The following is a 23,120-nucleotide window of genomic DNA, read 5'->3' as shown; positions in this document are numbered from 1 at the left end:
ATGTGGGAGTTTCCAGCGTCTGAAGTGGTGAAACTCAAACAAAGACTCTGAACTCAGGCATAGTAATTTATCAATGCATCAACATTTATTGTCAAACATCAGAATTTGTTCACACGTAGCCCCGCCCCTTCCTGTGGACCCCATGTGACATCATTAACTGAGGGATGAAAATGATCATGAAGTTTCAGATTCTCAATAAGGTCCATGTGGTCCACGTGATTGATAGATACTTTATTGATCCCCAGGGGTAGATTCAGGAAGGGGCGGGGCTTCAGCTTTCCACCGGATGCTCTGACCGGAGAGGAGACGGATTCTCTACATTTGGCTGTCTTCATTTCATCTTCATTAACCCAGAGGCCTGGTGCCCTGAACCAGGCTCAGCCCATGGCCATGACGTCTTCAATCCAGTCCAGGAAGTTGCTGACTTTGGCGTAGACGCCGTACATGTTTTCATTGGCGCAGCCCTTCCCCCAGCTCACAACTCCTGTCAGGAACCACGTTTTCTTGTAACGCGTCACAAGTGGTCCACCGCTGTCACCTTCACAGGCATCATGGCCGCCTGACTTCAGCCCGGCACACATCATGTTCTTGGTGATGTTGAGGCTGGTATGCAGCCGGCACTCCTGCAGCGGAACTCTCGGCAGCACCAGGCGCTGCAGGAACCTGGAAGGGGGGCCGAACTGTGCCAGGCGGCCCCAGCCGGACACAGTGGAGTGGCGGATGGTGGCTAGCGTCCGGGTGAAGGTGCTGTTCCGTGCAGGAAGACAAATAGGCACGACGTGGCGGCCCAGCTTCACCGGGTGGTAAAGCTTCAGCAGAGCCAGGTCGCTGTCGGAGCTGGATTGGTTGTAGCCATGATGGATGACGACATCGATGATGCGACGCTGCTGCTCGGTCTTCTCATTGTCCCTCAGGTCATGTTCACCTGCACAGAGAGGAGCAGAATGAGGAGCCCGGACAGCGCCGGCACGTTGAAGGTGTGGTCCTCTTACCCACGGTGACGTGGAAGACGGCGGTGGGCTTCAACCAAACGCAGTGAGCTGCGGTTAAAACCCACTGATCCGACAGCACGATGGCGCCGCATTTGAACTCGTTATGTTCAGTCAGCAAAGCCTGGACCAAAACACAATACAATTATTACTCATTATTGATTAATTACTGATCAATCTGATGTCTGAGGAGACCCACCTGCCATGGACAGTGTCCTTTGGGGCAGATCTGCCCATTAACGACCCGGGGAGCGAAATGAAAGATCGGCCGACCACAGACTACGGCGTCTGCAACAGAAACATGTCAGAGTCACATGACTGATCCAGGGCGACTCATGGCGTTAACATTTTTTAAGTGGTTGCTAAGGCAGCCCCCCCTGAGCTGAGGATCTCCATGCACCACAGGAAGGCACAGCTCTACAAACACCGGCGGTTTCTGTGGGTACTGTGAAGCAGTGCACACCTCTGGGCAGGCAGGTCCTGTTGTCCCGGTCCAGACTGTATCCTGGAGCGCAGAAGCAGACCTGAGAGCGACCTGGAAGCTCTCTGCAGAAATGCTCACATCCTCCGTTTCTGTGGCGACACCCGTTGGAGGTCAGACGCACTGAAACGACACAAACGGTGCAACCTCCTCAGTCAGCGCCACATGTCCAGCTGTCGCCATAGTTACTACCTTTTTCACAGTTGTATCCATGGAAACCAGCTGGACATTTGCAGATGTAGGTGTCGAGGTGGCGCGTGCAGGTGGCTCCGTTCCTGCAGGGAGATGACAGGCAGCCATCCACCCCTGCGAACAGGAAACAGGACGTTAGCGAGGGTTCGAGATGCTGAGTGGCGTTTAGTGTGAAGCGGCCTGTGCACCTGTGTACGTCCTCCAGAAGGTCTCCTGCGCAGAGAAACACATGTTAGCCACAGAGCAGTTAGCATCAGAAACCACGTGGCTGCTCCACTGACCAGCTGCTGCGGCAGGGCGAAGATCTCCTTGGCCTCCTCGTACGAGCACTTCTCTTCAAGACACTCCCGCTCCAGGTTTCCCTGCCTGAGCTCCTCCAGCAGGAAGTTCGCCCGCCGACTGCGGTGCAGGAAGACGCTGGCCTGCGGCCGCTCCACAAACACTCCAGATTCTGGTGGAAGCACCACAAACCCAATGAACATTCAGGAGGAAAGGGCCTGCTTTACCTTGGGTGGCCTCTAGAGGCCCGAGGACAGAAGCTGTGTGAAGACTCAGAGCTGCAGCGCTTCATGAAGAACGTCATCATCAATCTCTAAAACTATCAGAGGACTTCAGGACTTCATACCTCCATGGATCCCAAAGCATGCTGGGATAGAAGCGACGAAGAGCAGACAGGAGAAGAGACGCTCTGATTCTCTGCTGTCGGACGCCATGTTTGTTCTGATCAAAGGTCAGAAAGTGAAACGCACAAATTCCCCTGAAGCACAAACACAACCTCACTCCAAGTCCATTCACGTGTTTGTTGTCATGACGACACACTTACACTGTAAAACTCCAGTCACTGTTCAGACATGTTTATTTTAAAGTACCAAGTAAAATAATAAATAATTATTTACTGCTTATCACTTCAGTCTTTAATGTTAGTACACAAATCAAAGAGTGAGAAAATAAAATATGATAAATATAAACAGGAAGTGGAATCTTTAAGCCTCTTTTGTTGTTGCAGTTCCTCTCCTCTCCCCCAGGGGGTGATGCGGCTCTCACACCATCTCCTTCATGATGTCAGGGATGAACTCCTGGGCGTCTCTCAGCTCATCCTTCCACTCCTGCGGGACGCCGGCCCCTCTGTGCGCAGCGCCGGCTCCCAGCAGGGCCCCGAGCGCCGCCCCGCGGTTACAGTTCTCACCTGATGATGTCATCAGAGCTACGTTACAGCACGCTAATTCACAAACCCACAAAAACAAATGATACTGAAGAAGGAAACAGAAACTGTTGGTGAGAGATCAGTCAGACCTCCACAGTTGGTGTTTGCCAGGATTCCTCCACGCGGGTCGTCGTGGAACTGGTGAGCGAGGTAGAACATGCTGGACAGCGCTCCTGTAATGACACGTTCACAGGAACATCAGACTGAAGCCGTGTGACGGCGGCGGTCACATGTCAGTCACAGGCCCACCTCTTGTGTAGCAGGCCAGGCCGAGGTGGTTCACGGCGCTCTGATGCACCCTCAGCCGCTCCTCTGAAGACACAGCAAACCTGGACACAGGCAAACCTTTATTTTGAAACTCCTGCAGGAAGTGTTTCTTTCATTTGTCAAAATAAGAGCAGCAGCTGTTCAAAGGCTTTTACTGTGAAACGCATGTTTCACTGACAGATAAATGTTCATTGTGACCTCTCGGCTCTGTGGATGAAGCTCTGACAGGCATCCCAGGCGTCCAGCATCTTCAGAGCGCGCTCAGCCTGCGGGCGGACACTGGCCCCGCCCAGCACCGCGTGCAGCGCCCGGCTGTAGATGGACACGTACTCGGGCACTTTGGGGTGAGGATGGGTGAGCTTCACGAACTCAACAGCAGCAGAGACCTGAGGACAGGTGGAGGGTAAAGGTCAGACTGTGGGACTTTTGGAAAATTCATCTGTGTGCGTTGCACTCACTGCTCGCTTCTCATTGGCTGACGCAGACAGCAGGACGAAGGGGAGGATCATGGGAAGGCAGCCGATGGCGTCTAGCTGACTGTCAGGATGTGAGGAGCTTAGCTTCTGCCTGGAGCGTCTCTCTGCAAACATCAGGGCCTGGAAGGACGGACGCGGTGACTCGGGGCGCGTGCTGACTCGGGGCGCGTGCTGACTGTTTGCCACTCTGCACACGCTCACTTACCTCATGAGGCAGCGTTGGTCTGCTCTCCTGCCAGTCAGCAAAGAAGGAGCGGTGGAAGGATTCAGCGTAGGTGTCGCTGTGCGAGCCGGGCATGGTCAGGAACTGGACGTAGTCGGACAGGACGGCGGCTTGAGCGTCTGGCTGAGAGACATCAGTGAACCGGCCGGTGACGAGCTGCCGTGCCGCTCGGAGGGAACACAGGATGTTGAGTGTGTTGTCTCCAGCCCGAAGACCTGGAGGACCAGAGAGACACATCAACTCACCTTTTAATTAACAGCTACTTGCTGCACTTATGCTAAGCTAACAGCAGCCTGCATGCTAAGCTAACAATGATGTCACCTTGGTGATAGTGCAGCGATCCACTGGAGGACTTCCACAGCTCCAGCTTATCATGGAGGATGACGTTACCGACCACGTCAGGACGGTTTGTTGCAGCCCAGGCGGTCCGACCGCTGCCAGCTGTGACCCGAACAAACATGATTTTAACTACAAACATGGCCGACCTAACACCTGAACACCTTGGCTTGCTGCTGTCATAAGTCCCGCCCCCTGCGTACCGGTATTGGAGAGGGTGAGGATGCTGGAGGGGTGCCTGTCTGCTGGTGACGTGAACCCTGATATCCAGCCCCCAAAGTCCCTCCTGATGTCGTTGACGTCGTAGTACCAGTGGACCGGCATGGACATGGAGTCCGCCGCACACATCGCCCACAGTGCCTCGCTCACTGACCGCCGCGTCGCACACATCTCAACGGGTCACCTGAAACTTCAGACAAATGGAGTGACAGCACGTCAGAGGGACAGCTCAGCCCTGATCCTGTCCCTCCTTGTCCCCCTCATCATCTTCATCTTCCTCCAGCTCCGCCTCTTCCTCTCTGGATCCATTCTTTTATTGTTATTTATCTTTGAGTGAGCTGAATCAGCTGAATCTGTCTCATGTTTTATGGATTGATCCATATAATGCAGTCAATATAAACCTTTGATCAGCCTATGAGTCAATAAACTGATCAAGAACTACACTGTGATCAAAGGTGTAATTCAAACATCTGGACTCTTCTTATAGGCACGGAATCTATTGATTATTGATTAGTTTGATATGTTGCAGTTAAGAGTTCTCACCTCGCAGCGCTCGCACTGACGCCGCTTCAGCTTGCGTAAGTTACGCCGTTACAAAACAGTCCAGGAAGTGGCTAACGTTAGCATGGAGAAGCTAACGTCATCACCTCCCGTTAGAACCGGCGTCAGCCCGTCTCAGCTGACACGCGGCCTCTGAAGACGTGTTGTTGTGCCGTCATGAAAACGGTTGCGGGACTTGTGCGGGTTTGTTTATGTTGACATCAGCGGGTTTGACAGTACGGTGGGCGAGGGAGGTCAATTCAAAACGCGAACCGCCGGTGTGTTTTGTAACGGGTCGATTTTAGACCCTGGGTTTAGACTGTCAGGAAGATGCCCGCAACACATTTAAGATGCCCGCGCAAGTCCTTCGATGTGATCGATCCATTTACGTTTAATGTAATGTGTTTATTTGACAAGAAACTCAACACAGTCAGTTTCAGTTACCTTTCCTGAATATGTTAAATAATATGCCTGGCAGACATGAATATGGCCATAAAAGCCCCTGACGTACGGCGGCCGTTCGGGTCCAATAAAGGCGAAGCTGTAAATCAGTTCAAACAGCAGCGCGGATGCGGAGTGAAGCTAAATGTTTGGGTTGTGTTTGTTGTGATTTACTGCTGTTAGCTGCGCCGTTAGCCTGAAGCAGCTAGCTTTGATCTGTGCTGAGAATGATGTTAGCTCCGACTACAACGAGCTAACAGCTAGCTGCTGCAGGGCTAGTTCACTAAGTAACCTGGTACACCTGGCTCTTTGTTGTTTAGCCTGCTGTTAGCAGAGCAGAGCTAGCTGACTGCTAGCTGCAGGCGGAAGCATCTATGATGAATGAAATGGGAGACTCGGTGGATTCACGAGAAGCAGGTGGGTATTAGCATGCAGCTAACCGGTGCTAATTCCTCTGTGTGTGTGGTCCTTGTTCAGCAGGTCTCAGTACGGTGGTCCCCTGTACCTACCTGGACCTACTCTGATGAGGGTGTGTGTGTGTGTTTCAGAGCGGGCCAAGGCGTTCTGGTCCGAGGAGGACGTGGAGCAGGTCTTCAGTGGGGTCTTCTTGTATCTGGATCACCTAAAAGGAGTCCTGAAGAGAAACACGGCCACGGACAGAGGTTCTGATCCGCCTGCATGCTGCTCTCTGTGACAGCCCTGATCTGACCTGTGTGTGTGTGTGTGTGTGTGTGTGTGTGTGTGTGTGTCAGAGTATGTTCAGGCCTTCAGGCTGCTGGAATCCTTAGGCTGCACTGGCTCGGCCTCTCCTCAGGACCAGGACTCCTCTGTGGTGCAGGTGGTGATTGGCTCAGGTAAGCTGAGGCTCAGCCTGATGTGTGTGTTTGTGTGTGTGAGTCTGTGTAAGTGATGTTTTTGTGTGTTTGTCCCTAGATGAGCTGCTGCCTGCCCCCTCCCCGCCCTGCAGCTCTGCGGCGTCTCCTGCTGGCAGAGAGGAGCTCCTGCCTCCTCTGACGCCGGTCCAGCTGCAGTACGAGCTCCACACCTGCAGCAAGGTAAAGACCACCACTCCTTCCTGTGATGATGTCATTATTTCAGACCTGACCTCATTGGTGTTCCCACAGGTGTGCCTGCCTGGTTTACCCAGCATGCCCCAGTCGACACCTCTGTTCTGGGGTCAGAACCCGCTCAGGGTGCCGCTGCTCTGTCGCTTTAAGAGGCTAAGCGGCCTGCCGATGATGTCACCGCCCAGAGTGGGCCTGGACCACGAGGAGGTGGAGGAAGATGAGGGCGGCTGGGATGTGGTTTACAAAGCGCCGTGTGGACTGAGCCTCCGAGACTACGAGGATGTGATGCGTTTCCTGTTGGCGACGGAGAGCTATGACGTCCTGCAGGTGAGCTGATGAGTGCTGATGACTGGACCTTCAAAATAAAAGCTGACCGCTGAAGGGAGTGCCTCCTCCTGCAGGTGGACTTCTTCACCTTCAACCCATCTGTGCGGCTGGACCCCCCTCACACAGCGGGCCCTCGGCGCCCAGAGCAGGACCTGAGCCGGGGTTTAGAGCCCACCCCAGTGGAGCTGTGCGTCGGGGAGGGTGGCGCCCGGCCCCCAGACTTCCGTTACAGGAAAGACCGCTGGCCACATGGCTGTTTCCTGAGCCGGGACCCAGGTCTCTTTAAGACCTGCTGTGACTGCACTGATGGGTGCAGCAGTGCAGAGCGCTGTGCCTGTGTCGCCATGACCACTGGAGGGCACCACTACAGCCACCACAGGCTGCTGGAGCCGGTCCCGTCCGGGTGAGCAGGAGTTTTGGTCTGAAAAGGAAACAGGAAGTTGGTTGCCTCTGTGTCTGACCTCTGCTCGTTGGCAGGCTGTTTGAATGTGGTCCGTGGTGCGGCTGTGACCGGGCACGCTGTCAGAACCGCCTCGTCCAAAGGGGCATCAGAGTCCGCCTCCAGGTGTTCCAGACCGAGGACCGTGGCTGGGGCGTGCGGTGCCGTGACGACCTGGATGTGGGCACGTTTGTGTGCATTTACGCAGGTGAGACTTGGTGTCTGTGTCTAACGCCTCTGCACAGGGGGAGGAGCCTGATGTGGTCACATGATTGTTGTGTAGGTGTGGTGCTTCAGAGAGTCCTGACTCATGCTGAGCCGCCGCCCCCGAAGCTGACGCGCATCGACCTTCCGTCCGACGATGAGGTGGAGGTTGTCACCGAGTGGCTGGCCCCACCGGTGCTGGAGGGACGGAGCGACCTGCTGGAGACGCCTCCGCCCACCTCGCCCCCCCTGCATGTCCCGGTGATTCAGAGACCGTCTGATGCTGCCGCCACGCCTCAGGACCGAGACAAGGTTTGAGACATCAGATGTGTGAGCTGCAGTTAGGGACAGGAAGTGAGAGTGTGATGTTGCTCTGTGTGCGCCTTGATCTTAATATTTTAATATTTCAGAAGGTCTGAATAATAAAACCCTCTTTGTGTCCTCGGTTCAGACGGTGTTAGTCGGAGCTCCTCGGTCGACGCCTCCTGCAGCAGGTACTGCAGAAATAATCTCACAGATTAAAGGTTCCACTCAGATTATAAAGTAAATAAAAACAGTTGTCTCAGATTTTGAAGGTGAGAACGGCAAGGCGGCGTCCGGCACCAAGCTGAGTGTGAGGAGAGCGGCGGCGAAGGTTGAGGACGTTTGTTTTCTGGACGCCAGCAAGGAGGGAAACGTGAGCCGCTTCCTGAACGTACGTCAAACTTATTAACACTTTGTTAAACGTGTGACGCTCAGTGACGGTGCTCCGCCTGTGACTCCGCCCACAGCACAGCTGCCAGCCCAACCTCTTCATCCAGAACGTTTTCACGGACTCCCACGACCCCGGCTTCCCCGTCATCGCCTTCTTCACCAGCAGGTGAGGAGTCACAGTTCAGTGGTTGATGCCTGAGACCAAGAAGTGAAAGATGGCGTAGAAATAAAATATGGACTGTATTAAATATAAATAAATATCTGTACCAGGGCGCTGAAGGCCGGCACCGAGCTCACCTGGAACTACTCTGCAGACGCACACCCCCCATCGCAGCAGGAACAGGAAGTGCCCTGCCTGTGCCGTAGCGGTTCTTGTCAGGGGCGGTTCACTGTGGAGGAGAAGCTGTGCGGCTCGTGTGAGGCCGGCGTGCAGTGACCGGCGTGCAGTGACCGGCTGCAGGTCTCACACACCGTCTGATTGTTTTAATAAAATGTTTTTCTATAAAACCACGACTTTTATTCTGAAGGGTTGTGCATGTGGGTGCAGGGAGAATGAGATGGCTTTTATTTTGAAATATTGTGCCTGTAGAGTTAGAGGACTTTTATTTGTTTTAATGACTTTTCTGTTCAGGTCTTGCTGCCGTGGGTGACTGAGACGAATTTCGGCTTTTATTTTGAAATGAGGGTTTACCCTTCTTCTGTCGCTGCCTTCACGGCTTTTATTTTGAAAATCCCGACCGGAAGCCCCGTGTTGTTTATCTGTCCCCCTTTGGGCCGTCGCACCGACTGTCCTCCAAACCCTGACACCGACCATGAGCGCTCCTCTGCGGCCCGCCTGTGCGCTCCTCCTCGGCCTCTTGGCTCTCCTCTCCCCGTGCTGCGCCTCCCGGTTCCGGATCCCTCCTCACGAACAGGTGGCTCGGGTCGCTCGCTTCATCGCCCACCGGTGTGACTGGGCCTCCATGGCCACCATCTCCAGCCACAGCCCGGTGGTGGGTCAGCCCTTCTCCAACGTGTTCTCGGTGAGCGACGGGCCGCCGGGCTCCAGCTCCGGGGTCCCCTACATGTATCTGACCCACATGGAGATCTCCGTGCAGGACCTGCAGGTGAGCCGCTGCAGCGTCCGAAGCTCCGGGCGCTCAGTGTGACGCAGCAGTTTTTACTGTGAGTGACTCAGCAGTTTGGGCTAACGTCACATGACCTCTGACATGTGACGTTAGCCCAAACGGCAGAGGGTCTACAGAGATAAGAGGCAGTGAGGGTCCTGTGGTCAGACCGTCTGGGCTGCCCGCGTCACATGACGGGTGTGTCACATGACAGGCATGTCACGTGACGGGTGTGTCTCCTCCCTGCAGGTGAACCCGCAGGCGTCCCTGTCCATGTCTCTGGCTCAGACGGATTACTGCAGGCAGCAGGTCTTTGACCCTCAGAGTCCTCTCTGTGCCCACATCATCCTGTCTGGATCTGTGCTGCAGGTACACACACGCAGGACACACACAGACTCACACAGACACATACACACACGCAGGACACACACAGACTCACACAGACACATACACACACGCAGGACACGCACAGAGACACATACACAGTCAGACTCACACAGAGACACATACACACACACACAGAGACACACACACGCAGGACACACACAGAGACACACAGACACAGTCAGACTCACACAGAGACACATACACACACAGAGACACAGAGACACACACAAACAGACACATACTCACTCAGAGAGAGACACAGAGACACATACACACACACAGAGACACACACACACACAGAGACACTCACACACACAGAGACACTCACACACACAGAGACACTCACACACACAGAGACACTCACACACACACACACACAGACACACACACACACACACAGACACTCACACACACAGAGACACTCACACACACACACACACACAGACACACACACACACACACAGACACTCACACACACTCAGACACACTCACAGACACACACACACACACAGCCTCTGTATTCACTGACTCTCTGGTCGTCCAGGTGAACGGGTCGGAGGCGGACTTTGCAAAGAAAGCTCTGTTCAGCCGGCACCCGGAGATGATCGACTGGCCGACGGACCACAACTGGTTCTTCTCCAAGTTCAACATCACACAGGTACAGACTCCACCTCTCTGCTGCTTTCAGCCAATCAGAGGGCAGGACATCACCCTGCTGCCTGTGTGTGTTTCAGGTGTGGGTGCTGGATTATTTTGGCGGGGTGAAGACCGTCGCTCCGGACGAGTATTTCCAGGCGACGCCATACAGGAAGCACCACTGATGGTGAGCGCGCTCTGTAGCCTCCAACCTTTGAGGTGTGGTCACTGTTACCGTTGTCTGATTGGCTGAGAATGCTTCCTGTATGGAGGACACATCCAGTCTGTCCTCTTCAGTTACAGTTGTTAAATTGATTCTTATGAATGTATTTTTTTACTTCAACTCTTTTTTAGAAGGACCAAGTCGTCTGAGGGCGTCCTCTTCAAGAGCTTCCTGTTTGGTTTGTTGTGTTTGATTTAAAGAGTTTTATGAGGACTATAGAACGAACTCAAAGTATGAAAACATGTGAGTTTTTGTTGCCAGCTGCAGTATTGGGCTCTGACCACTGAGGGGAGCTGTTGGGCTGATGTTTGTGCTTTGTACCAAAAACTGCACTTTATGAATGAAAACTTATAGTTTGAACACAAATCTCATGTTTTTAGTCACATGTTTGGACAGCCTGCATGAGGGGCGGGGCTTGGTTGGGGCGTGGGGGCGGGGCTTAGGACTGTGTGCCTTCAAAGTCTTTTATACTCAGATGTTTATTTTTTGTGCCTGAAATATTTTTTTATGAATAAAGATTTGTGTTAAAAACAACAAAAGCTCCCGGCTCTGTGTACAGACGCCTGATGCTAACATGCTAACAGGCTAACATTCATCTGGATGAGATCAGAGAGCACCGCAAACAAAACAAAGATGGAGGATGATCACTTCATGCTGTCAGGGCTGCAGCTTAACAAATGCTAAGCTACAGCATTTCTTTCATTCTGTTCCTCAGGCTGTAAGGACAGTGATGCCGAGAGGCTAACATTTTTTAGCATTTCTGTATTAGCGTACAGCATATTAGCTAAAGTATGTCTCAGCTATGCAAACATGGAAATAAAGATGCTTTCATGTATGACTTCAGCTCAAAGATAAAGTGAATAAATGTCACCAGGCAGATGCCAACGAACATGTTTCTGTGTGTGTGTCTTTGTGTGTGTGTGTTTCTGTGTGTGTGGGAGATGGTTCTGAGAAGTGTGTCGCTGCGTGTCACCTGCCGCTGCAGCTCCTCACCACTTCCTGTTCCATTTCGAGTGAGGCAGACTTCGGTCGAGTTTCCGCTGCCACTGACAGCAGTTTGAAGAGACGCTTCAGGATGGAGCTGCAGACGTGGACGCCCGGCCTGCTGCTCCTCGCCGTGATGGTTCCCCCGGCAGGTATGAGCGCCCTTCTTCTCTGTTTAACCCCTGACGCAGAGGTTCAATAATGCAGATTTATTGGAGCAGTGTGAGTTTAACCTTTGACCCCAGAAAAGTCTTCAAATGTAGCCGTGGAAACTCATCAAAAGGTTAAAACGCAGACGTCTGCAGAACCTTCAGTTCAGCTAGCCGACACGTTGGATAGCGTCAAGACTAAAAAAGGCGCCGACGTCTCCACCTCTGATCAGATTCAACAACACGCACAAGAACAAGGCAACGAAGTGTGTGCTAATGCTAGCCTTAAACTTTATTCCCTCCATGCTGTTAGAGCACGGAGTGTCTGAGCTCTGAGCCAATCAGAAGCTTTAAAAACACAACAAGGTTAAAAATGCTGCTCCTCAGACCCATAAAGTCCGGCTGACAGAGCAGCTCAGGACAGTTTGTCCCCACACAGCTCAGGACCACAAACACAACATGTTACAAAGACCTGAGGCGTTCACAGAGCTACAGAGCCGAGGAGGGACGAGCGGAACACAGTGAGTAAGGACTTACAGTCAGAGAGCAGCAGTTTCCATCTGTCACCACATTTATTACAAGAAAACACACACGTGTGTGTTTGAGTGAAGGAACAGAAGCTGCAGGGCTGCAGCAAGCCTTCCTAAGTGTGGGGGATGAGGTTTCGGGTGCGGGTATCTGATCAAGACTGCAGCTGAACGTACAGACTTTACCAGGACATGAAGGGTTCTGCTTTCTGTCACTGTCAGTGCAGATCTTCCATGGTGGCAGCAGGTGGCTTCACTAACTCACTGTGATGCAGTGTTCTTACATTTCCTGCCTCACCTTCAGACCCGCTCCTTCCCAGACAGCGTCCTCTACACCAGATCCTCAGCTGCCTCCAGTCCTCCTAGATGTTGGTGAATGATTTATGCTTCGATCTTAACCTGCTGACTTGCCGGTTCGCTGTGATTGGCTGTAAGGCCTGTCACTCAAGCTGACGTGAGTGATGTGTGTTGCCTCCTGAGAGTCTTCTCTACCGCTCACGGCTGCGACGCCCATGAGAAGCTGTGATTTAACCCCCTCACTCAAACACAACAACAACAACACAACAACGCAACACACACTGATGTTACAGATTTAGGAGCAGGACAGAACTTGATGTCCTCTGAGTTTGATCTTTAGATCAATGTATGAGGGCTGTGTGGTTTCCATGACGACAGAAAGGTTAGAGGGTAAAGGGTTAAACTTCTGGGAACACACCTGAGCAGTTTTATGTTTGAAATATATCCAAGGTGTGATGTCACAGCTCTGCACCAACCGTGGCGCTTCGCAGCGTCTTCACACTGAGCTGATTGTTGGCGGCCATGTTTGTTTCTAGAGATGGCGGGGAACTGCGGCGTCCTGGCCTCACGCTCACGTCACTCAGTGAGTCCTGTTTCCATGGAGACAGACAGCAGGTGGCGCTGCTGTGGGTGCAGCCCAGATGCCATCAGGTGCCAATAAGAGCCTGAAACATTGTGTATCTGTAGCGACAGCCAGCGAGGCGGCCATGTTTGTTTCTAGAGATGGAGGGAACTTGGCCTCACATGGTGTTTCTGTAGTGTCAGCCAGGGAGGCGGCCATGTTTGTGCAGAGCACTGTGTGTGTGTGTGTGAAGCTGACATGTTCTCATCCGATTCAGCACCCACTGAAACCACACACACTTCCTGCTGTCTTTATATTCAGCCCAACTATTTTTATCTGGCACCCGAGCTGATTCTGATGTAACCTTTAAATCTGGAGCAGGTTCTACATCACTGTCACCGTTATGACAGCGCCGGGAGGCCGTGAGGTGACGCCACGCTGTCTGAGGACAAAGTGATGGATTCACTTAGTTATCAGAGGAGGAATCCTGAAGAGGCCGTTGATAAGGACTTCCTGTGGAGATAAGGCTCAGAGCGCTGTCCACAAACTTCATGTCTGTATGAGCGTTTAGAAGAGGACAGTACTGTGAGTGTTTTCTTTGTGAGACGAGGAGTTTCACTGACACACACACACACACCTGGCAGTGTGTGAGCCACAGCGAGGCTGCAGCTGAGAAACCGCCAACTTTCCTCACACAGAAAGTGTGTCGACGCTTCGTTGAAAGACTCACACTGACACACACACAACAAACACAAGTCGTGAAATCCTGTGTGTGATGTTTCACACAGAGGCCCTGGTGCTGCCCTATGACCCCCGGCTGTGTTACATCCTGGACGGCTTCCTCGGCCTGTACGGCCTCATCATCACCGGCATGTTCATCAAGGAGAAGGTGAGCTGATTGATCAGCGATCAGCTGGATGATTGATCCGTCAGAATGAGCGGCTGTCTGTCAGAGTCCTGATTTCTGTTTCCTGTCTGTAGTTCTTCAGGAGCAAAGTGAAAGGAGGAGGAGGAGGAGAGGAGAGCCTGTACACCGTGAGTGTCTGTTCACTGATGAAGACTCACTGATGAAGGCTCACTGAACTCTGACCTGTGTCACCTGTGTGTTTAGGACCTGAGGAACCCGGGTGGTGCCGACTACGCCCCGCTGGTGAGAGACCCAGAGAGAGGAAGGGTGAGTGTGTTGTGATGTCACTGCAGCACCTTCACAGCTGACCTGCTGCTGACCCGTCTGTTCTGTTCTATAGAACCGCAGGGTGCCGAATGACGACACGTACACGGTAACACACCACACGCACCTTAGTCAACATGCACACAGAGCGTTGTGTTGGCTGCAGCTGTGTGTCTGAACAGTGTGTGTCTTTACATCAGGACCTGAGCAAACGCACAGACGGAGAATACAAAGAGCTTCCTGCCAGGAGAGAGGTGAGGCCGTCTGTTGTTGTTTACCTAACCTCTGCTGTTGTTGTTGTTGCTTACCTGACCTCTGCTGTTGTTGTTGTTGTTTACCTAACCTCTGCTGTTGTTGTTTACCTAACCTCTGCTGTTGTTGTTGTTGCTTACCTGACCTCTGCTGTTGTTGTTGTTTACCTAACCTCTGCTGTTGTTGTTGTTTACCTAACCTCTGCTGTTGTTGTTGCTTACCTAACCTCTGCTGTTGTTGTTGTTGCTTACCTAACCTCTGCTGTTGTTGTTGTTTACCTAACCTCTGCTGTTGTTGTTGTTTACCTAACCTCTGCTGTTGATGTTGCTTACCTGACCTCTGCTGTTGTTGTTGTTGCTTACCTGACCTCTGCTGTTGTTGTTGTTGTTTACCTAACCTCTGCTGTTGTTGTTGTTGTTTACCTAACCTCTGCTGCTGTTGTTCTTGTTTACATAACCTCTGCTGTTGTTGTTTGTTGTTGTTTACATAACCTCTGCTGTTGTTGTTTGATGTTGTTTACATGACCTCTGCTGTTGTTGTTGTTTACCTAACCTGCTGTTATTGTTTGTTGTTGTTTACATGACATCTGTTGCTGTTGTTGTTTACCTAACCTCTGCTGTGGTTGTTTGTTGTTGTTTACCTAACCTCTGCTGTCGCTGTTCACCTGACCTCTTCTGTTGTTGTTGTTTACCTGACCTCTTCTGTTGTTGTTGTTTACCTGACCTCTGCTGTGGTTGTTTGTTGTTGTTGTTTACTTAACCTCTGCTGTTGCTGTTTACCTGACCTCTTCTGTTGTTGTTTACCTAACCTCTGCTGTGCTGGTTTGCGCAGCGTCAGAGGAAGAACGATCAGGTGTACCAGGTGAGCTGCACTCCTTAGTTCGGTCATGTGACCTCCATCAGGACAGAGTCTCACGTACCGTTTGTCTCTTCAGGGTCTGAGCGCCGCCACCAGGGACACCTACGACTCCCTCCAGATGCAGCCACTTCCGCCTCGCTAACAGCTGCTAACGGGGGCTAACAGGCTCCGCCTGCTCACAGCTGATTGGTCAGTAGTGTGACAGGCTGCTGATGGTTTGACAGCTCTTTACTTTTTAATCCAAAAATATGCTTTAATATGACCACAGACTTAATGCATTTATGAATACCCGCTCTGGTGTTGAACCTTCTAGGCCTCCGTACTGCAGCTTCCTTTGTCCTGCTGTGTTTTATTTTGATGAGCTCGCTGCTTTTCTTCTATTGTTTTCCTGATGATTTTATTTTGAAAGTATTTTCAGCGATATCTGATGTTTTCCTGAGAATTTGTGTGCGTCACTGTGACGTCACTGTAACAGTCCTTTTTCATTAATAAATTCAGTTAGAGGTGTTTTATTTGCTCGGTGTTTTTCTTCCTTTAAAGTATTTTCTCTTTGTCTATAATTAACTCATCGTTTCATGTATTTTTAGGTGTTTAAAGGGTTCAGATTTATTTTGGAATATTATTACGGTAACGTCGTCTTATTTTGAAAAGAATCAGCGGAAGTGCTTTTAGCAGCTAAGCTCAAGCAGCCGGTTAGCATCCAGGCTATGAAGACAGCGGGCTTGTCCGGTGTCTGCTGTGTGTCACTGTGGCAGCAAACCCGAAGTGTTAGCATCATGCTAAAGTAAAGAAATGCGCTATGATTAATTAACTACATAACAGCCTGCTTTAGCGCCGAGCTAATCAGTAGCCCCTGTGCTAACGGCTAGTTAGCCGCGTTAGCCTCGCTGCTACCAACAACAACAACAGCAGCAGCAGCAGCAGCTGTCAGTACCTGCGCTCCGTCCGCGGCCCCGCACACCTGCACCGCACTTCACGCGAGTCCAGATGGAGACGAACGCGCCGAAGAGACGGGACAACAAGAAGTCTCTGCGGGTCAAAGTCATCAGCCTGGGCAACGCCGAGGTCGGAAAGGTGAGCGGCCCGGAGCTTCTTTCAGACCAAAGACCGCTGGAGTCTGGCGGGCTGAGGAGGAGACGCTGCCCGCTGTAATGAGCTGCACCGCCGGCCCACATTCAGCGATATGTGACGGTCAAACACCCAGAAAGAAGGGTCCAACCTTTTACACCAAACCCTTTAACGCGGGTTATTTCAGCTGCTTGATGATCCCGCTCTGATTTACGCTGTTAGACCTGAGACCAGGCTCCATTTAAAATCTGTACTTTTATTGTTTTCTAACTCTACTGATAATCCAACATCCGTGGATACATCTTCAAAGATGGCGGCTTTCTGTAAAACACGGCTTGTGTTTTATTTGAATTAAATAAATGAACGTCTCATCAGGGAGAGCAACAGCTGTGGGGGAAGTGTGTGGAAATGACGTCATATTCCAGGAGTCTGGTGCTGATGCTGTGCTCTCTCCCTCAGAGCTGCATCATCAAACGCTACTGCGAGAAGAGGTTTGTTCCAAAGTATCTGGCAACCATCGGCATCGACTACGGCGTCACTAAGTGAGTTCTCTGCACGCTGCTGCGTGGGTGTGTGAGGTGTGTGTGCCTCACAGTGACTGTGTGTGTGTGTGTGTGGTTCATCAGGGTGCAGGTCCGCGACAGAGAGATAAAGGTGAACATCTTCGACATGGCCGGCCACCCCTTCTTCTACGAGGTGAGTGTGTGCTGTAATGTGTGATGAAGCCAGTGGGCGGCGCCGCTGCAGCCTGTCTGTGCTGCTTTCAGGTGCGGAATGAGTTCTACAAGGACAGCCAGGGCGTGCTGCTGGTGTACGACGTCGGCCTCAGGGAGAGCTTCGACGCACTCGACAGCTGGCTCGGCGAGATGAAGCAGGAAATGGGCTCCCAGGCCAACATGGACAGCATCGTGTTCGTCGTCTGTGCCAATAAGGTCAGAGCAGTTGCAGCTCCACCAATCAGGTGCCGTGTGTCTTTTTTAACTCACGTGTGGTTCTGAGCAGGTGGACCTAACAAAGCGCCGCGTGGTGGACGAGGGCGAGGGGCGTCTGTGGGCGGAGTCCAGAGGCTTCCATTACTTTGAGACGTCGGCACAGAGCGGAGAGGGCATCAGCGAGATGTTTCAGGTACCTGTCCTGCACATGCTCAGTGGGTGTTCTGTGAGGAGGCGGGCTCCTGTGAAGGTCCTGTCCTTCCTGTGCCCGCAGGCGTTCTTCTCCTCCATCACCGATATGTGTGAGAATGGCGGCAAGCGCCCGGTGTCAGAGGTCAGCGTGGGCTTCACCAAAGAGCAGGCCGACACCATCCGACGCATCCGCAACAGCAAGGACTCATGGGACATGTTGGGCGTCAAGCCTGGGGCCACGCGGTGAGTATGTCAGCGGTGCCTGAACGCATCACGCTAAATATGCCACATGACAGAACAGTCTCTCACCTGAGTGTGTTTCCTGCTTCAGGGAGGAAGTAAACAAGGCGTACAGGAAGCTGGCCGTCCTTCTGCACCCGGACAAATGCGTCGCCCCCGGCAGCGAGGACGCCTTCAAGGCTGTGGTGAACGCCCGCACCTCACTGCTGAAGAACATTAAATAACACACACACACACGCCTGGACCTGCTGCCAGGACTGGACTGACCAATGACACGCAGGCGTACAGACAGTGTTTATTTATTTATTTGTATGTCATCTGTGCCATGTTGCTCGCCTCCGTGCTGTTTACCAACCTGACGCTCAGTTTACACAGTTAAACTTATCTGCTGAGAGAGAGAGAGAGAGAGAGAAGCAGTGTTGGGTCAAAGGTCAGTGTATAATCAAGATGTGATGTCATCAATATGCATGTTGAACGTTGATACGCGATGAGGCCGAACCTGCCAATCAGCCTGACTTCCTGTTTGACTCGGTCGGGACCAATCAGCTGCTGTTTTACTAGAAGCGTTAGCATCGTTAGCTTCTTTCAGAGTTCTGCAGTGTTGGTTCCCTCACCCAGCTTCAGTTTCTGATCTGTTCCTGAGGTTTGTTTTCATTGTCTTCCCTTGTCTCCTTATTCCCTTGTCTCCTTGTTGCCTTGCCCCCTTGTCTCCTTGCCCCCTTGTCTCCTTGTTCCCTCTAGGGATGTGTTACTCTAACACTGCACTGTTATTTTATCCTTGTGGCCTTTCCTGTGTCATTTGTTCCTGGTTCCTTATGTAACGGGTTCCCTCAGCTTCCTGCTTGGTTCCCTCTGACTGAGGCCGTCTTCTGTCCAACAGGCTGGACTCGTCTGTCCTTTTGCGTCCCTCAGATGTCCTGTGTGCTGTTCTTCTTTCTGTTTCTGCTCCATCCTGCCGACCTGCTCCCTGACGCTCCTGTGCATGATGCTCTGTGTGCACGTCCGCTCTTCTGTCCTCCTGTCAGGACCGTTGCTGGGTTTCTGTCTCCAGATGAAGGTTTACACGTCCAGCTGAACGAACCATGTGATGCTTACAGACGCATGTCCTCATAGTTTTATATTTTTACACGTGTGTGTCCACAGGAACCAATAAACACACAGCCCTGTCACCTTCCTGTGGTTTTTACCGTCACACTGGAAATAAAACATGTGCTCATAATAAATATGAGGAGGATCAGGGACACGTTAATGAACACGTGTGTGTGTGTGTGTGTGTCGGCTGCTCCTTACAGTTAAAGACAACATGGATGAACATGAAACACACTGAATAACACCAGTTTCATTCAGTGTATTTCAGGAAGTGTTTTTTACAGTGTATGGTCACAGTGCAGGTTTACAGTCGCTCTGATTGGATAATCAATCAAGTCCACACACACACACACACGGTTTTATGTTTTGCGTGACGAAGTCATTTACCACTCGAAGGCCGAAGCACTCGTGACTCCTGATGATGCGTTTCCTGTCACGCTCAGAAAGCAGAAGAGATGAGAGCGAGAGATTTCATGCATGTTAGTGAGGACACGGTCACATGACCTCACAGTGTGTCAGTGGAGGTTCAATAAAAGGCAAAACTCATGTTGGTTCCTGTGGTTATTCTACCCACAACCCCCTGCTGCACCATGTGACCAGTCCTGTCAGGAGGGTCCCCCCCCCGCCTCTGGAACCGGAGGGTCACCTGACTTCCTGCTGTCCTTGTTTGAAAGAGCTTCTTCTTCTCTGCTTGATGTTCCAGCTTCATGAAAACCTGACCTGGTTGGAGGGCTGCCAATCCCATCATGCACCTGCACACACTCACAGGTTAATCTGTCTGTTAACGAGTCTCTGTCAGAGCTTCCTGCTGAGATTAACCGTCAGACATCAGAGCTCCTTCTCCGACTGCGCCGCTTGTTGTTCTTCTTCTTCTTTTAAATACAGGACGACCTGCAGGGAGCCGAGGCGACCACCTGACCCCACCCGGCCAGATGATCCTGAGTCAGGACGCAGACCCGCAGACTGACGGAGGGCAGAGACAGGGAGGAGAGAGGCGGAGCAGGTGGACACACACACACACACAGTGTGTTAGGTTGGATGGTTTCTACCTGACGTTAGAACAGTACAGAAAGTATGAATAACTTTATTTATATAACTCACACTTTCAAACGCTTCACAATGCAAACATCCAAACTAGAGCAGTGACTCTCATTATTGACCTACAAACAGCCAATCAGACGGCAGCGTGTCATCAGCTCCTCCTGCTGTCGATGGTTTTCTTCTTCTCATCCCTCCGGACGCTGCAGCCTGACTGGATTAGACCTGACCACCCCGCCGCCGTGAGCTCAGACCAGCTGCTCTCTGATGAAACGTCCGGCCTGACAGCCTGAACGCTCCAGAGAAAGTCAGTAAGAGACGCCAGCTGTTTGTCAGTGAGTCACTTCCTGTTCTGCTGTCTCACACTAACTGTCCTCCACCAATCAGTTCACAGAGGAGGCGGGGCTCCCTGCCCTGGTTGACCATGGATGTGCAGGACAGTGACAGCGAAGCAGCGCGGCAGGTCAGTGACCTCACTGTCAGTACAGGTGTAAGCCCCGCCCCCAGCCTGCACAGGAAGCAGCTGTTGTGGCGGAACGCCGTCAGGAACATCATCGACCAGCAGCACCTGTACTCGCTGAGGCTCGCCGGCGGCCTGGACAGAGGGCGGCACTGCATCACCGTCACCGACGCCTACATCGCTGACATCAACAGGTGGTCACGCCGTTTACGTCTTGATCCGTCTTGAGTTAAAGTTCAGTGACTGACGGCTCTCCGTGCTCCTACAGGCAGATCCGTAACAAGGCCTCTCGTGGAGCGTTTTGGCAGAAGCGGCGTTCATCTGCGGCTCGTATCCACCCGGTGACCCCGAAGATCACCGAGGTCCAGCAGTCCAAGCACGACTCACAGGGCGATGCTGAATGTTTTGTGTCGTCCGGATCGACGCTGCACGGCGTCTTCATTCCCACGCTGCATCACACGTTCAAGTACAGGCCGGAGCTCCTTGAACCTTCCAGATAAGTCTTTGATGTTTGTTTCTCTCGTGAAGTGTCTGATCCTCCCTGAACCCGTCAGGTCCGCCGACTTGGAGCAGCTTTACCAGAAGTTTTCCTCCACTCAGAGAAGAACCTCGCTGGTCGTCACCAATGTCATCGACATCCTGTCTCGCCTGCTGGTCTCGCTGCTAACACGGCCGCTGTGCCAGGGGGGCGTTGTCTGCGATTGGCTGGCCGGCCTGTCAGTCACCCTGTGGGCGGGAATCTGCCTGTTGGCACTGAGCAGAAAGGAGGTGATGTCATCGCCACAGTGGCTCAGGTATGCTGGAGGTGGTGGCGCCGCTGGGTGTCAGTCCAGAATCAGCGGGCTCCCGCCTCACGTGTCCGTCCTCCTCAGGCACCTGGCGGCGGTCACCTGGCTGTCTCAGACCATCCAGGTGCTGGCGGGCGTGTTCTACTGGGCAGAGAGCGATCACTCCTGGTACGTCTTCTTCACTCTCTTCTCTACCTACACTCTGCTGCCCCTCCCCCTCCTCTGGTCTATCGTCGCTGGGGCAACCACCTCCACTCTGCACCTCCTGCTGGACGTCTGCTGTCACTACAGTGACCACACCTACATCAGAAAGGTCAGGACCCTGCTCCTCCTTCCTCTCTGTCGCTGTCCCGTGGAGGTGACTCACTGTGTGGTTGTTGTCTAGGTGCTGTCCAAGGCCCTGCTGTACCTGGCCATGAACACAGCCGGGCTCTTCATTCACTACCTGTCCGATCGCACTCAGCGCCAAGCCTTCCTGGAGACCCGGCGCTGCATCGAGGGACGAGTCCGTCTTGAGAGAGAGAACCACAGACAGGTAGGTGAGGTGTTACTGCCGCCCAGCGCTGACCTCCGTGATGATGAACACGGAGTCATTTCTGTCGCCAGGAGCGCCTGGTGATGTCCATCCTGCCCCGCTTCCTGGTTCTGGAGATGATCGCCGACATGACCACCTTGGACGAGTATCTGGCTCAGCAGTTCCACAAGATCTACATCCACCAGTACAAAGACGTCAGGTAAACAACTTCGGCCTGTTACTGCGACTCTGTAACCATGGAAACCATCAGGTCTAACGGTCGGCTCGGTCTCTCTGCAGCATCCTGTTCGCTGACATCATCGGCTTCACGTCTCTGTCTTTGATCCTTTCAGCTCAGGAACTGGTTAAAACGCTCAACGAGCTCTTTGGACGCTTCGACAGGCTGGCTGAGGTCAGACCCACAAACATTACTGTGATGACCCTCACCAACCCCAGCCTGACCCGATGCCTGTGTGTGTGTGTGTGTAGGAGCACCAGTGTTTGCGCATTAAGATCCTGGGTGACTGTTACTACTGTGTGTCTGGAGTCCCGGAGCCTCAGCGAGGACATGCCCGCTGCTGTGTGGAGATGGGCCTCAGCATGATCAACACCATACGGTACACACACACACACACACTCACAGTCATCAGGTCGGGTTGTGAGGGTCCTTGTCGTCACGGTGTTGCAGGTACATTCGTCGCGAGCTGCAGCAGGAAGTGGACATGCGGATCGGCGTCCACTCGGGCTCGGTGCTGTGTGGTGTCTTGGGCCTCCAGAAGTGGCAGTTTGACATCTGGAGCTGGGACGTGGACATCGCCAACAGCCTGGAGGCCGCCGGCGTGCCGGGGTCAGGCTCCTGCGTACTTCACGTCAGCAGTAACACAACAACACACTAACACCATGACCAACACTTCTGAATCCTCAGGCGGATCCACGTCTCCCGGGCCACTCTGGACTGTCTGGACGGCATGTACGAGGCGGAGGCGGGCCGTGGAAAGGAGCGCAACGAGTTTCTCCGGAAACATAACATCGACACCTTCCTGATCCGCTCGGCACTGCAGGAGGAGGCGGAGCCCCCGAAGGTGCGACGTCCGAGTTACGAGGAGACGACGACGTGGAGCGCGGAGCTACCCTTCGGAGACATCCTGGGGATGAACTTTGTGAGGACAACACCCGGTACAGAGACCTGTGGAGGGATGTCCGTGACCCCTGACCTTTTCTTTCACTCTTTAGATACTCGCCACCTTCACCAATGGCTCCCTGACTCAGCTGCCCAATCAGATTGCAGCCCAGCGGTCAGGGTCACGTGAAGTGAACAAGAGGATCCGTCAGGCCATGGAGGTTCGGAGCAGCGAGCGGATGAGGAACGAGCACATCACCACCTTCACTCAGGTTTTCAAGGACCCCAACATCGAGGGAAAGGTACGGACTCCTGGGGGGCGGGACTTGGCCTCAGGTGTTCGGTTAATCCTGTCTTTGTCTGTCAGTTCTCGCAGATGAGAGACGAAGTCTTCAAGTCCAATATGGTGTGTTCCTTCATCCTGCTGCT

At 52.7% G+C, this 23,120-nt stretch overlaps 7 protein-coding genes across 16 annotated transcripts in view; 5 read left to right on the top strand and 2 right to left on the bottom strand.

Moving 5' to 3' along the window:
- Positions 1–63: 63 nt before the first annotated feature.
- LOC114432025 (coagulation factor VII-like) lies at positions 64–2,428 on the bottom strand. The gene is made up of 8 exons (XM_028399777.1): positions 2,288–2,428; positions 1,944–2,113; positions 1,851–1,875; positions 1,663–1,776; positions 1,453–1,593; positions 1,189–1,277; positions 993–1,113; positions 64–925 (listed from the first exon to the last, which is right to left on the bottom strand). Exons 1-8 carry the CDS (start codon positions 2,373–2,375, stop codon positions 378–380), a joined length of 1,296 nt encoding a protein of 431 aa, XP_028255578.1. The 5' UTR covers positions 2,376–2,428; the 3' UTR covers positions 64–377.
- A 72-nt stretch (positions 2,429–2,500) lies between these two features.
- Positions 2,501–5,071, bottom strand: LOC114432033 (uncharacterized). Of its 2 annotated transcripts, none has more exons than XM_028399788.1 (9): positions 4,931–5,071; positions 4,372–4,577; positions 4,154–4,273; positions 3,815–4,047; positions 3,592–3,729; positions 3,332–3,519; positions 3,116–3,195; positions 2,956–3,039; positions 2,501–2,848 (listed from the first exon to the last, which is right to left on the bottom strand). In XM_028399788.1, exons 2-9 carry the CDS (start codon positions 4,556–4,558, stop codon positions 2,703–2,705), a joined length of 1,176 nt encoding a protein of 391 aa, XP_028255589.1. In that variant the 5' UTR covers positions 4,559–4,577; positions 4,931–5,071; the 3' UTR covers positions 2,501–2,702. The 2 variants fall into 2 exon arrangements, with proteins under 2 accessions (XP_028255589.1, XP_028255590.1); XM_028399789.1 differs by having other exon boundaries at positions 4,372–4,571; positions 4,931–5,063.
- Positions 5,072–5,643: 572 nt separating this feature from the next.
- On the top strand, positions 5,644–8,846 carry LOC114431995 (histone-lysine N-methyltransferase SETDB2-like). 8 transcript variants are annotated; one of them, XR_003670213.1, is made up of 12 exons: positions 5,644–5,785; positions 5,917–6,030; positions 6,121–6,222; positions 6,302–6,423; positions 6,493–6,762; positions 6,837–7,165; positions 7,240–7,717; positions 7,857–7,899; positions 7,963–8,099; positions 8,181–8,264; positions 8,369–8,558; positions 8,730–8,846. XR_003670213.1 is itself a non-coding variant. In XM_028399733.1 (12 exons), the coding sequence occupies exons 1-11, from the start codon at positions 5,743–5,745 to the stop codon at positions 8,532–8,534; spliced, it is 1,893 nt and encodes a 630-aa protein (XP_028255534.1). In that variant the 5' UTR covers positions 5,644–5,742; the 3' UTR covers positions 8,535–8,558; positions 8,730–8,846. The 8 variants fall into 8 exon arrangements, 7 of the variants coding, with proteins under 7 accessions (XP_028255534.1, XP_028255537.1, XP_028255539.1 ...); XM_028399733.1 differs by having other exon boundaries at positions 8,176–8,264; XM_028399736.1 differs by lacking the exon at positions 8,730–8,846 and having other exon boundaries at positions 7,240–7,409; positions 7,485–7,717; positions 8,176–8,264; positions 8,369–8,605.
- A 43-nt stretch (positions 8,847–8,889) lies between these two features.
- Positions 8,890–10,873, top strand: LOC114432057 (protein CREG1-like). Of its 2 annotated transcripts, none has more exons than XM_028399835.1 (5): positions 8,890–9,204; positions 9,454–9,573; positions 10,136–10,249; positions 10,326–10,414; positions 10,582–10,873. In XM_028399835.1, exons 1-4 carry the CDS (start codon positions 8,911–8,913, stop codon positions 10,410–10,412), a joined length of 615 nt encoding a protein of 204 aa, XP_028255636.1. In that variant the 5' UTR covers positions 8,890–8,910; the 3' UTR covers positions 10,413–10,414; positions 10,582–10,873. The 2 variants fall into 2 exon arrangements, with proteins under 2 accessions (XP_028255636.1, XP_028255637.1); XM_028399836.1 differs by having other exon boundaries at positions 10,326–10,446.
- Positions 10,874–11,034: 161 nt separating this feature from the next.
- Positions 11,035–15,758, top strand: LOC114432068 (T-cell surface glycoprotein CD3 zeta chain-like). The gene is made up of 8 exons (XM_028399852.1): positions 11,035–11,586; positions 13,758–13,858; positions 13,951–14,004; positions 14,081–14,143; positions 14,217–14,249; positions 14,341–14,394; positions 15,224–15,253; positions 15,327–15,758. The coding sequence occupies exons 1-8, from the start codon at positions 11,526–11,528 to the stop codon at positions 15,390–15,392; spliced, it is 462 nt and encodes a 153-aa protein (XP_028255653.1). The 5' UTR covers positions 11,035–11,525; the 3' UTR covers positions 15,393–15,758.
- Positions 15,759–15,899: 141 nt separating this feature from the next.
- dnajc27 (DnaJ (Hsp40) homolog, subfamily C, member 27) lies at positions 15,900–19,317 on the top strand. Its single transcript, XM_028399812.1, has 7 exons — positions 15,900–16,324; positions 16,778–16,860; positions 16,945–17,014; positions 17,086–17,250; positions 17,321–17,443; positions 17,525–17,685; positions 17,774–19,317. Exons 1-7 carry the CDS (start codon positions 16,238–16,240, stop codon positions 17,904–17,906), a joined length of 822 nt encoding a protein of 273 aa, XP_028255613.1. The 5' UTR covers positions 15,900–16,237; the 3' UTR covers positions 17,907–19,317.
- Positions 19,318–20,233: 916 nt separating this feature from the next.
- Positions 20,234–23,120, top strand: part of LOC114431540 (adenylate cyclase type 8-like) — a 5,923-nt gene continuing 3,036 nt past the window's right edge. The window contains exons 1-12 of the mRNA XM_028399069.1: positions 20,234–20,463; positions 20,538–20,735; positions 20,824–21,063; positions 21,142–21,370; positions 21,443–21,592; positions 21,664–21,791; positions 21,872–21,983; positions 22,061–22,188; positions 22,260–22,418; positions 22,497–22,731; positions 22,805–22,993; positions 23,059–23,120. The exon at positions 23,059–23,120 is cut by the window's right edge and continues 39 nt beyond it. Of these exons, the coding sequence (XP_028254870.1) occupies positions 20,234–20,463; positions 20,538–20,735; positions 20,824–21,063; positions 21,142–21,370; positions 21,443–21,592; positions 21,664–21,791; positions 21,872–21,983; positions 22,061–22,188; positions 22,260–22,418; positions 22,497–22,731; positions 22,805–22,993; positions 23,059–23,120 (2,060 nt within the window). The remainder of the gene's footprint in view (positions 20,464–20,537; positions 20,736–20,823; positions 21,064–21,141; positions 21,371–21,442; positions 21,593–21,663; positions 21,792–21,871; positions 21,984–22,060; positions 22,189–22,259; positions 22,419–22,496; positions 22,732–22,804; positions 22,994–23,058) is intronic.

This window comes from Parambassis ranga, chromosome 2 (genome assembly GCF_900634625.1).
Source record: "Parambassis ranga chromosome 2, fParRan2.1, whole genome shotgun sequence".
Classification (NCBI taxonomy): Eukaryota; Metazoa; Chordata; class Actinopteri; family Ambassidae; genus Parambassis; species Parambassis ranga.
The sequence above is the reverse complement of the archived record's forward strand: the minus strand, read 5'-3'. Positions and strand labels throughout refer to the sequence as shown.

Coding starts and splice junctions, on each gene's coding strand:
- dnajc27 (XM_028399812.1), top strand. CDS start 16,238: ATGGAGACGAACGCGCCGAAGAGACGGGACAACAAGAAGTCTCTGCGG. Junction 17,015..17,085: donor GCCACCCCTTCTTCTACGAG/GTGAGTGTGTGC, acceptor TGCTGCTTTCAG/GTGCGGAATGAGTTCTACAA. Junction 17,686..17,773: donor GTCAAGCCTGGGGCCACGCG/GTGAGTATGTCA, acceptor TTCCTGCTTCAG/GGAGGAAGTAAACAAGGCGT.
- LOC114432025 (XM_028399777.1), bottom strand. CDS start 2,375: ATGGCGTCCGACAGCAGAGAATCAGAGCGTCTCTTCTCCTGTCTGCTC. Junction 1,777..1,850: donor CTTCTGGAGGACGTACACAG/GTGCACAGGCCG, acceptor TCCTGTTCGCAG/GGGTGGATGGCTGCCTGTCA. Junction 1,594..1,662: donor TGGATACAACTGTGAAAAAG/GTAGTAACTATG, acceptor GTGTCGTTTCAG/TGCGTCTGACCTCCAACGGG.
- LOC114431995 (XM_028399733.1), top strand. CDS start 5,743: ATGATGAATGAAATGGGAGACTCGGTGGATTCACGAGAAGCAG. Junction 6,031..6,120: donor AAACACGGCCACGGACAGAG/GTTCTGATCCGC, acceptor TGTGTGTGTCAG/AGTATGTTCAGGCCTTCAGG. Junction 7,718..7,856: donor CGCCTCAGGACCGAGACAAG/GTTTGAGACATC, acceptor TCCTCGGTTCAG/ACGGTGTTAGTCGGAGCTCC.
- LOC114432033 (XM_028399788.1), bottom strand. CDS start 4,558: ATGTGTGCGACGCGGCGGTCAGTGAGCGAGGCACTGTGGGCGATGTGT. Junction 4,048..4,153: donor ATCGCTGCACTATCACCAAG/GTGACATCATTG, acceptor CTGGTCCTCCAG/GTCTTCGGGCTGGAGACAAC. Junction 3,520..3,591: donor CAGCCAATGAGAAGCGAGCA/GTGAGTGCAACG, acceptor ACCTGTCCTCAG/GTCTCTGCTGCTGTTGAGTT.
- LOC114432068 (XM_028399852.1), top strand. CDS start 11,526: ATGGAGCTGCAGACGTGGACGCCCGGCCTGCTGCTCCTCGCCGTGATG. Junction 13,859..13,950: donor GCATGTTCATCAAGGAGAAG/GTGAGCTGATTG, acceptor TCCTGTCTGTAG/TTCTTCAGGAGCAAAGTGAA. Junction 14,005..14,080: donor GAGAGGAGAGCCTGTACACC/GTGAGTGTCTGT, acceptor CTGTGTGTTTAG/GACCTGAGGAACCCGGGTGG.
- LOC114432057 (XM_028399835.1), top strand. CDS start 8,911: ATGAGCGCTCCTCTGCGGCCCGCCTGTGCGCTCCTCCTCGGCCTCTTG. Junction 9,205..9,453: donor TCTCCGTGCAGGACCTGCAG/GTGAGCCGCTGC, acceptor TCCTCCCTGCAG/GTGAACCCGCAGGCGTCCCT. Junction 9,574..10,135: donor TGTCTGGATCTGTGCTGCAG/GTACACACACGC, acceptor CTGGTCGTCCAG/GTGAACGGGTCGGAGGCGGA.